This window comes from Haliaeetus albicilla, chromosome 9 (genome assembly GCF_947461875.1).
Source record: "Haliaeetus albicilla chromosome 9, bHalAlb1.1, whole genome shotgun sequence".
NCBI classification, from domain to species: domain Eukaryota; kingdom Metazoa; phylum Chordata; class Aves; order Accipitriformes; family Accipitridae; genus Haliaeetus; species Haliaeetus albicilla.
The window spans coordinates 33,505,717-33,516,070 of NC_091491.1; the positions used below are offsets into that span (position 1 = coordinate 33,505,717).

At 65.5% G+C, this 10,354-nt stretch overlaps 2 protein-coding genes across 2 annotated transcripts; one reads left to right on the plus strand and one right to left on the minus strand.

Moving 5' to 3' along the window:
• The first annotated feature begins 1,618 nt into the window (after positions 1-1,618).
• On the plus strand, positions 1,619-7,141 carry THPO (thrombopoietin). Its single transcript, XM_069792592.1, has 6 exons — positions 1,619-3,606; positions 4,590-5,041; positions 5,924-6,051; positions 6,143-6,229; positions 6,439-6,603; positions 6,710-7,141. Exons 2-6 carry the CDS (start codon positions 5,002-5,004, stop codon positions 6,890-6,892), a joined length of 603 nt encoding a protein of 200 aa, XP_069648693.1. The 5' UTR covers positions 1,619-3,606; positions 4,590-5,001; the 3' UTR covers positions 6,893-7,141.
• A 398-nt stretch (positions 7,142-7,539) lies between these two features.
• Positions 7,540-10,060, minus strand: POLR2H (RNA polymerase II, I and III subunit H). Its single transcript, XM_069792593.1, has 5 exons — positions 9,893-10,060; positions 9,293-9,376; positions 8,442-8,535; positions 8,210-8,293; positions 7,540-8,083 (listed from the first exon to the last, which is right to left on the minus strand). Exons 1-5 carry the CDS (start codon positions 9,963-9,965, stop codon positions 7,966-7,968), a joined length of 453 nt encoding a protein of 150 aa, XP_069648694.1. The 5' UTR covers positions 9,966-10,060; the 3' UTR covers positions 7,540-7,965.
• Positions 10,061-10,354: the final 294 nt, after the last annotated feature.

Below are 10,354 nucleotides of genomic sequence, written 5' to 3' on the forward strand. Positions count from 1 at the left end.
ATGACAGGCGTCCCTGCCCGGGGAGGGGGCATCGCCATTGCAGCGAGGGCACAAGGGCAGGGACGAAACGAGTGCCCCAGCCGTGCCTGGGCATCCCTCATCCACAGCCCTGGCCGCCCTTGGAAATGCCAAGGGGTGCCCCCAGGCGAGGGGCAAAGGGCAGCGTGCCAGAACCGGCGGGCGCCTCGGGGGTCCCTGTGCTGGCGGGGAGGGGGTGGCGCCAGCCGGGGGCGGCACTGGGAAAGGGTCCCAGTCCCGCCAGCTGCTTCCCAGCACCCGCACATGTGTGCCGGCAGCGCCCTGCACAAAGGCGGCTCTGAGGCTCTCCGGAGCCGGGGCCTGGCGCCGGCATAGCCCCAACGGGGTTGCCGGCTGCGGGCAGCTGGAGCCGCACGGGGATGAAGCCGGCCGGCCGTCGGCAGCCCTGGCCACCCCGCCTGGCACCCACACCCCTCTGGCACCTCTACCCGGAGCGAGCGCCCAACTTGCCCCTGGGTGGGGAGGCGGTGGCCCCGTGGGGTGCTGTCCCGGCACAGCGCGGGTGGGATGCCCCGACGACGCCCTGCGAAACAGCCCGCAGCGCTGCCGGGGCTTCGAGGGCACGTGCCCTGCCCGGCAGCGAGGGTCCCTCGCCGGGTCCTGGCGGGCCGTGGTGCCGCAGCCGTGCCGTGCCTGGCATGGGGACGTCGCAGCGGGCCCTCGCCAGCGCTCTTGCCCCACGCAGCTCCCTATTGTCTGGCCTCATTAGCTGCTGCCTGCTCGTGGCTTTGAACATGAGCCGGGCTCGGGGCGGCAGGAAGGAGCCTCTGCTCCCCGGGGATGGGGTCGAGGCGAAACCGCACGCCCCGGCTCCCCCCCTCCTTCCCACAGCCTCCCGGGCACCGCGACACCCCCTCCTTGCCCCCATGCCAGGCGTGAGCCCGGAGCCGGGAAGGCGTGGGGGGCACCCCCTCTCTCCAAAAAAAGCCCCCCCTCGACCGACCCGCCTCGGCACGGGGTGCAGAGAGCCGCCGGCCTCCCCAAAGCTTTGTGCCGAGCGCGGCTTGCCCCGTGACTAATCCCCCCGGCCTTGCACACACGCGGCGGGGCGGGGGGGGGGGGGGCTGTCGTAATGGGTGGAAATATCTCATAATTCACGTTGGACACAGGGATTACAGCCGTTCCGGCAATATTTGCACAACTGGTAGGCGGCTTGCAGGGCTGGGCCGCCCCAGACGAAGGCCAGGGGGGTCTGGGGATGGAGGGGGTTTTGGGGGTGGCAGGTACGGGGAGGGGGATGCAGCTTGGGGGGGGTGATGGTGGGGGGGAAAGTGGCTGTTTTCTGTCTGCAAACACATGGAGTTTATTACGGAGGGCGCGTTGCCGGCATGGCAGGGACTCTCGCCTTCATCCCGGCCTGCTGCATGGGGAACGGGATGGAGACCCCAAAGCAGCCTTGTCTGACACGCCAAGCAGATCCCGGCTGTGCCTGCTCCAGGTGCCCCGTCAATTCCACGGAGCTCCCTGCTTATAGGAGCACCCAGGGTGCTGCTGTCCCCCTGGCCCCAAATGTCCCCTCCTCAAAGGCCTTGCGGGGTGACCCCGGCAGGAGGAAGGTGGGGGGCATGCAGGGCATGGGGGGGCCGTGTTTGGCATGGGGATTAGCAAGCTCCCAGAGCGATGGTGGTCTCCCCCCCTCCCCACCGGACATGCAGGCAAATATTTGTGCCCAGACTTCGCAGGACGGCGAGAAGGAATTTCATTCTTGCGCCCACCTGCGGCTCCGCCGCCTGGCATTAACCCCTTCACCACCCTGAAGGATGGAGGGAGAGGGGCGAGGTGCCCTCCTGGCACCCCCCTGTCAGGGTGGAGAGCTGGGCCGAGGAGCAGGATGGGGAAAGGGGACATGGTGCGATCGCCCCAGATGCCAGCGGGGCCACCGGCACAAGGTGCCTTGGTGCAAGGCAGCAGCTGGAGGGTTTGCCCATGGGCATCCTCTGGGCAGCAGCCAGGGCTTTGTGCCGGGGTGCCGGGCAGTGCGTGGCCAGCTGGGAATTGGGAAAGGTGGGGAAAACCCTGCCAGCCTTCACCCCCTGAGCTGCCACACGCCAGCTAGGGTGCCCCTTGCAAGCCCCTTCACCCAGCAGCACCATGGTGCTTTCCTGGGACCAGCTGCCGGGGGAGTGGTGTGGGGTGCGGAGGGTGTGGGGAGCAGGATTTGCCCACGGATGTTTATTGGCAATTTGCAAATGTAAAAAAAAAGGCCCGGAGGGGGTAAGGAGCACCCAGCTCCTGGGGGCTGCCCGAGCTTGAGGACAGGGGCCAGCCCAGGTAGAGGGTCCCCCCCCCCCCGCCTGGCACCTCCAGAGCCCCACTGTGCTCCTTTCCCTGGCCCCGGGGCCAGCTGGGCCATGAGCAAACGGGGCTGTTTGCTCACGCCGGGATTAGCCGCTCTCTTTGTTCCTTTGACTTTCTCCTCCCTTTATGCTGGACCCTTTTATGGGGGCTTCAAAGGGGGCTGGGAGCCCCCTCCCTGGCCCTGGAAGCCCAGGTTTGCTTCCCGTGCCCCCCCTGCCTTGCACTGACATCCTGGGGGTGCCCACTGAGCACATCTGGGTGGCCTGCGGGGACAGCAGCTGTGCCACCCGTCCACGGTCTCCCCCCCACCCCCGCCCCCCCCTCGGCCGCCTGGCACCTCCGGCTGCCCTCATCACCTTGGCGAAGTGGGTGCGAACGGCTGGCCCCCCCGCAGTGGGATTCCCGGCACTTTGCACCCTGTAAAGAGAGGTGGGAAACTTGGCACTGGGATCCGGCCAGCTGCACAGCCCTGCGGCCCCCACCTGGCTTCCTGCCCCCTGCCAGAGCCCTGCCCGCCTCGGCCGGAGCCCCCCATGCCCCTCTGGGGTCCCTGAGAGTCACTCACTGCCCCCAAACCCCCTTCCTCCACGGCACGCGTGGAGCCATCCCTGGATTTGGGCTGGTGGGAACGCGGTGGGCCAGCAGCAGGGGCTCCCCCCCACATCCCCCTCTGCCCCCCCGCCCGGCACGGACAGCAAATGCTGGCATTGCCGTTTCCAGCAGGAGAATACCAGGCTGCCCACAGGCATGGGCTCCAGCTGCCTGCCAGCTTCTGTCGCAGCTGCAAATGAGCGTTTTGGAGTGAAGGGACTACTGTAGGCACCTTGGGGTGCCTCAGTGCCCACTGGAGTCCAGCAGACCTCCAGTTTCCAGCTGCCCTCTGGTTTTCCCTGATGGGTTCATTTGCCTAATTACGAGGGCAAGCAGGGAGCGCGGGGCACCACAGCTCTCCAGCCTGGCATCGTCGATGGTTTTGCACCCAGGGAGGGACAGGGACCCGGGGAACGGCTGCGACTGGCACGGGGCCGGTGGCGGGAGCAGGGCCAGTGCTGGCAGAGGGGCTGAGGGTGCTGGAGGGCGCATTTGCAGCTTGTCACGTCCGCACAGACGGAGCACGGCTGTGCGGGGGAAGCCTGGCGGTGTTTGACCCCGGTGCTCGCGGCTCCCACCACCGCCAGCTGTGCCCCAAGCGAGCCGGGCTGCCAGCCTCGTCCCCGGAGCCGTGGCACCCGCCGGACCCTCCCGTCCAGGCACCCCGCAACCTGCAAGGTGGGTTGCCACGGGCCAAGCGGGGCATGGGGCAGGCGGAATGGGGCTGAGGTGTTTACTCTGCCTGTTGTCACCCGGCCAGGCGCTGCCGGGAACCGCCGGCCGCAGGGACAGGGGTGGGAGCATGCGAGAGTGTGCGAGAGCAGGGGTGTGAGAAGGAAGCATGCAGGCTGCGGGGAGACCGGGGGCAAGAGGATGTGGGCTGGGGGGGGGGTCGCCCCCAAAGGGAAGCATGTGGGGGGCTGCCCTGCCCCAGGGGTTATCCAAGCGTGCACCCCGATGTGTGCCGCAGGAAGTGCGCGTGTGCACATGTAGGTCTGAGGGTGCATGTGGGGGGCGTGTACACGTGTGCCATACGGACACACACGTGCATGCATACACGGGTATAGGTGGGTGCACCCCCCCAGCAGCCAGAGTGCCCTGGGAAGGGCTGGCTTTGCCAGGGGGGTGTCATGGCCATGCCAGGGCCTGGTGCTGGAGAGACCCCCAGTGTTTCTCCTACCCAGGGAGGGGGCATCTGTGGGTGCTTCACCTGCCTCAGCCCCAACCAATACCCCTGGTGAAACAGCCCTGGGGGCCGCACGCCAGCCAAACCCCTGTGCTCCATCACCCTCCCCAGCTCGGAGAGGTCACCGTGCACCACAGCCATGCCAGGGATCTCCACTTCCCTGAGTTGCCTCTGGGTGACAGATGCAGGGGTTGGAGCCCACCTCTGGGCAAGGGTCACTGGGCTTGGGGTCCACCTCTGGGCAAGGATCACTGGAGCTGGAGCCCACCTCTGGGCGATGGTCACCAGGGTTGGTGAAGGTCAACAGGATTGGAGCCCATCTCTGGGTGAAGGTCAACAGGGTTGGAGCCCACCTCTGGACGAGGATTTTTGGTGGCCTTCATGCCTGGCTGCCGCAGCCAGGAGCAGGACCCCATCAGGGCTGATAGTTCCAGGGCCACCCAGCACAGGGTCGCTGATGCCATCTCTCCTGCAGGTACCGGTGCCACCTCACCCCCTGGACGGGCACGGCCAAGGCGCTGACCACCGAGGCCCTGGCAGCCGAGCGCTCAGGCCAGTGGGCAGGTGAGCAGTCCCGGAGGGCGCCCGGGGACGCCCTTCCCGCGCCCCGAGCCAAGGGAGGAAGCGGCCGGAGGCAGGAAGCCGTCCCCCGGGCCCAGGGCCCCCGCTGCGATTTTGCTCGAAGGTCAGCGGCGACACAACAGGAAATCGCGCTGGGCGGCCGGGCTCCGGCCAGAGCCGGAGAGCCGTGCTGTGCTGCCCCGGGGGCACTCCTGGCCCCTGGCCCTCCAACCCGGCCGGGCGGCTCACGGGGAGCCCGCATCACCGCCGTCCTCCATGGAAGGGGGACGGGAGCCGGGGAGCAGCCGCTGGCCCCAGGGTGGAAGATGCAGGGCCGAAGCCCCCAGCTGAGCATGGAGCTGAACAGTGAGTGCGCGGCTAAAAGGGGGGACGGGAGCAAGCGGGAAGGGGCGCTGCGTTGGCAGCCGGCACCACGGCCAGAGTGTCCACCGCACGGGGACTCCAAGAGATGGAGACCCACATGTAGGTAGCAAACCCCAAGGGTGGCTCTGGTTTGGTTGGACCTGGCTGCTACCAGCACACAAGGGCAGCCAAGCATCTCTCCGAGCCTGTCCTAGGGAAACGGGCTACACCGAGGGCTTTTGGGGAGAGGTGCGGTGCCAAGGTGGGCAGCGAGGCAGGCGGATGCTCAGAGGGCCTTTGGAGAGGAGATGCCCATCACCAGGATGGGCGGTCATCGGGCACAGCAGCCACCCGGCCGAGAGGCATTCAGAGCAGCAGCGTGCCAGCGGTGCTGGGGAAGGCAGTGCTGGCAGGCGAGCCCTTGGCCGGAGCAGCGGCAAGGAGCAGACGGAGGCTGCGGGATGCTGCAGGCAGGGATTCCCCGAAGTGCACGTAATAGCCGGAGCTGCTCCTGGCACAGATCAGGAGGGCTGGCCCCGGTCTGCATAGGGAGCGTGGCTCTGCTCCTCGCCTGCAGCCCAGTCTGCAGAGGAGCCAAAAAACCTGGCACAGACGCAGCTGCACGGCCCCTTGGCGCACACCACCTGCCTTTCGGTACAGCAGGGAAACGGCTCTCCCCAGCGAGCGCCAGGCCCCTGTGCTGACTGACCGGAGGGCAGCACCAGGCTCTCCTCTGCCCCCCTAGACCTCCTGCTGTGTGCCCACCACAGGGCCATCAAGGGCACCAACAGGCTGAGGCAAGGGCTTGCTGCTGCAGGCATGGTCCTGGGCTGGAGCTGCCCAGGGAGGGTGGCATGGTACCCAAGGTAACCCCGCCTCCTGCAGGACTGCTCCTCCTCACATCCTTCCTCCTGCACATGGAAGAGGGCCATGCCAACCTAACACGGCTGGTCTGCGACAACAGACTCATCCAGAAGTACATCGGGGAGGCCAAGGACATGGAGAAGAAAGCGGTGAGAATACAGTCCCCCTCCACCCTAAACCCAAGGCCGGGGAGAGGCACAGCTCCTGGTATCTCACCTCAGCATCTCCTCTCCCCTCTAGGGCCAGTGCCAGGCACTGCCCACACTCAACTGCCCCATGGTGCTGCCCTTGGTGGACTTCAGCCTCCAGCAGTGGAAATCCAAATCGGTGAGAAAGGCTGGGAGGATGGTGCTGGCACTGGGGTGCCCATGGGGCTGGAGGAGTCCCCAGGTTGGCACAGGCACCAAAAATGCCAAACAAGATGCCTGTGGGCACACCTGGTGGCACAGGGGGGTTGAGGACCGCATCCAGACCTAGGGTGGGCATAGGAATGAATTGGGGCCAGGGGTCAGCCTGCTCACTGCCTGTTCTCCCAGAATGAGACCAAGCGGCAGGAGATCCTGTGCGACCTGGCACTGCTGGTGGGTGCCGTGGTAGAGGCCCAGGGCCAGGTGACCCAGGAGTGCGGGGCCAGGCAGCTGAGCCAGCTTTACCGACACACCAACTCCTTCCTCCTGCTCCTGCAGACCTTCAGCTGGGAGGTGAGACCTCCCCATGTGAGCCAGATCACCCTGGTGCAGGCACCAGCTGCGCTGGGCTGGGTACAACAGCATTTGTCACCCCTCTTGTCCTGCTCTCGCCCCTCAGGCAGGACCCTGGGAGCCAGGCTGCTCCATGCACTCTGTGGAGCAGACCCACGTCACCAGCATTTTCCTCACCTACCGGCAGCTAGTGCAGGGCAAGCTGCGCTTCTTCTTCCATGACCTGGCCAAGGACTTGTGCAAGCAAAGCCAGGAAGGTGGCAGAGACCCTCAGTGGAGGGCCCAGTGAGGCTGTGCACAGAGTTCACCCTGATCCCAGGTCAGAGAAAACCTGCCGGACACTGAGCTGTGCTCTGGGTGCCCAGGAAGGTGCCTGCAGGGAAAAGGTTGGCTCCTGTTCCTCAAGCCTTCAGCAACTGCACAACCCACAGAGGCAGAATGCGCCAACACCCCTGCGCCAGCAGGCACAGGCCCTGCTCCCACCCAGGCAGGCACCTCTACTGTGAATGCTTTATGATTAAAGAGCTATTTTTCTAAAGAGTCTTTTGGATCCTCCTTTTCTCCTCTGCTGTGGCCCTGGGCAGGGGGACCACACATTCCCAGGGGCCTCCATCAGAGGCAGCCCCTCAGAGATGTGCTCCGGGTCTCTCTCCAGCACCCAGCTCCCTCCCACGGCAGCCGCCAGCTTGGCAGGGCAGGCGGGCTCTGTCAGGCACCAGACCCCACTTGGGGACATGAGCTACCACTCCTCACCCTCTACACCCACCTGCCCCTCCCTAGCCTTAGCATGCACCATGCCCAGCAGGGCAGCAGAGAAGAGCCCAAGGCAGGTTTGGACTGTACGTCCTTTGGGAAAGTGGTGTGAGCCCCCTTTGCTCCCCACGCATGTGTACCCGCTCCCTGCCAGCCTCATCTCCCAGCCAGCAGAGCCAGATCTAGAAAAAACATCTCAGTTTAATCAAGAACAAGCCTGGCCTGCCTCAGGATGGCTCCTTAGGAAGCTGTCCCCAGCCCCAAGGCAGACAGGCGCTGTCCCAGTCCAGCTGCCCCTGGCCAGAGCCGGGGCCTCGCCTGCTCTTGAAGCACAGGAAGGCAGAGGTGAGGAGACGCCCAGCAGGCAGGACCATGGAGTACCCAGTGCAGTCTCCACTCGGCTGTCAGGCACCTCTCTCCATGCAGGAGGTGACTGCAGATCCCAGAAGGAGTCAGAAGAGGCCGGGATGAGGAGAGGGACTGCTCCCTCCTCCCCAGTTCTGGAAGGGACAGGCAGTGTGGATGCTGGGGCAGAATTTGGGGTCGCAGAGTTCCTGTTTGCTCGCCAGCAGAACGTCTCTGGGGCAGCCCATGGAGGCAGGAGGTCTCCTAGAAGGCCAGCTTCTTCATCAGCAGGTAAACTCGAGAGTCCACTTCAAAGCCATGCAGGTTGTTTGCATCCCCCTGCAGCCGCATGAGCAGTCCCCCGTAGGACACGTAGGCAGAGCTGGGGCAGGAGGAGAGGAGCAGTGAGAGCAGGGAATCCCATGGGAGACCCAGACTGAGATCCTGGTGCCTCCCCCACACCACCCCAGAGCACCGTGTCCCCCCACTCCTGCAGACAGGCACTCACAGGCGTGTGGCTGCCTCTGTGGAGGTTTCATCCCCTTCAATCCTGTACACCTTGCCGTACATCACATACTCGAACTGGTCTGCCCTGCGACAAGATGGTGGGAGTTCAGAGAAGAGTCAAACCCAGGTGTTCCCCCTGCTGAATGTCCTTTGGGAGAAGGTTTCTCACAGCCCCCCAGCACTTCACCTTTTCCCTCATCCACCCCCACATGGGTCCCGGCTGGACCCCATACCTGGATGGCCTGTCATCCGTGGGGTTATACTCGCCATCATCTAGAGTGCCATCTTCATACAAGGTGCTGGCGATGACCAGGCGGAATTTGTCCCCTGGGAAGAGAGGGCAGAGGAGTGGTGAGAAAGTGGGGGGGCACAGCCAGAACAGCAGCAGCGGCCACAGCAGATCTCAGGGTGGTGGCAAGGAGCTGCCCTGGCAGGTTTAGCACAAAGCCCCGTCCCTGCCTTCAGTCCTCCAACATGATTGCGGGGAACGCGGAAAAGATTGCTCTAGATCCTCTGTCTCCGGATTCCCCACAGACATTGGTCACCACTGTGGAGGAAACCAGAGCCACCAGCACACCACTGCTGGTGTTTTCATGGGACACAGCAAGAGATTCACAGGGAGAGTTCCAGAGGGCTTGGCTGGACCCTGGGCAGATGGGCGAGACCCTGCAGTAACAGTTCCAGCCCTTCTGTACTTCATTGAGGGTAAGACTCTCCTTTCCACCTGTTTAGTATATTAGGCCACAGAAGCTCATTTCAAAAGGTCTCCCTCAAGGCTTGGTTACCACCAACTGAGGCAGTTTCACTAGACAGCATCTCTGGGAAACAGGCCAGAGATGAATCCCAACACATAGTGAGGCAAACCAGAATCCAGCTCAGCTCCAGCACACTGAGAGTGCCTAGTACCTCCTGCCACCTGGGGACAGCACAGGGGCCCAAGGAAGTCTGAGACAGCTCACTCCTTGTTTGCAGCAAATTCAGTCCCCCTCCTCCAAGCACCAGCATGCGCCTCTCTAAGCTTACCCACCCAAGCTGACACTGGCTCAGGCCTAGCACACTCTGAACTAGAGGCCCGATAGCCTACCCAGGTCCACGGGGTAGATCTGGATGTTCACGTCCAGGATGAGGTCCATCTTGAAGGACTCGCTCTCACAGTGCAGGCGGGATACTGAGAAGAGCAGCAGAGTCAGCGACAAAGACAGCGAAGACCCCCAGGGGCTGGGTAGGAGCAGGGTCCCAGGGCCAGGCCATTCTTGTCCCCACCCCAGGCTGGCACCCGAACTGTTTGTGAGGAAGGGGCACACAGGGTTTGGGGGATGGATGCCAGAGCCCAGGAGCAGACTAAGGTGCGCACAGGCAGGCAGAGGAACACGGTGGGGTGGGGAATGGAGCGTACCGGGGTCGCGGGGGTATGGAGGGGCACAGAAGCCGGGCTGGGGAAGCAGGGCGCACCGGGGTGCGGCAACATACGGTCGGGTCGGTGCCGGACGACGGCGAGGGGACAGGGGCCCCCGCCGGCGGGAAGGGCAGCGGGGGGAGCGGGACAGGCCGGGCTGAGGGAGGGTAGAAGACCCCCGCGCCGCGGGAGGGCAGCGCCGAGCCGCTCCGGCCTGAGGCGGCGCAGGCCCGGGCTGGAACCCGGCAGGGAGCAGCCGGGGCCGGGCGGCGCCGGGGCCCCACTCACCACGGTCGAACTTCTTGCCCTCGGGGTCGATGTCCTTGACGTCGAAGATGTCCTCGAAGAGGATCCCGGCCATGGCGCCGACTCCGCGTCCCGCTCCCGCCCAGCGCCCTGCCGATGACGCGCCCTCACTTCCGCCACGGACAGCCAGGCGGGCGCCTTTCCGCCGCGGAGCGGAAGTAGCCTCGGGGGTGGGCGGGGCGATTCCCGCGCCTGCGCACTACTGCCGACCGGCGGCGGGTGTCCGTGCGGTCCTAGTGCTCGCCGGCTCCGCCCCCCCCCGCCCCCCCCCTACTCCCCCCCCCTCGTGGAATGCACCCCACCCGGGCCGCCCCGCTGGCGGGGGCCTCTGTGCAGCGCCGAGCACCCGGGCCGCTCCAGATTCCCAGCTGGCTCAATGAGCTGGCACCCCCGGAGCAGGGGCTGGCGGGGGCAGTGCGGCTGGGGGGAGCTGCGGTTCTGGGA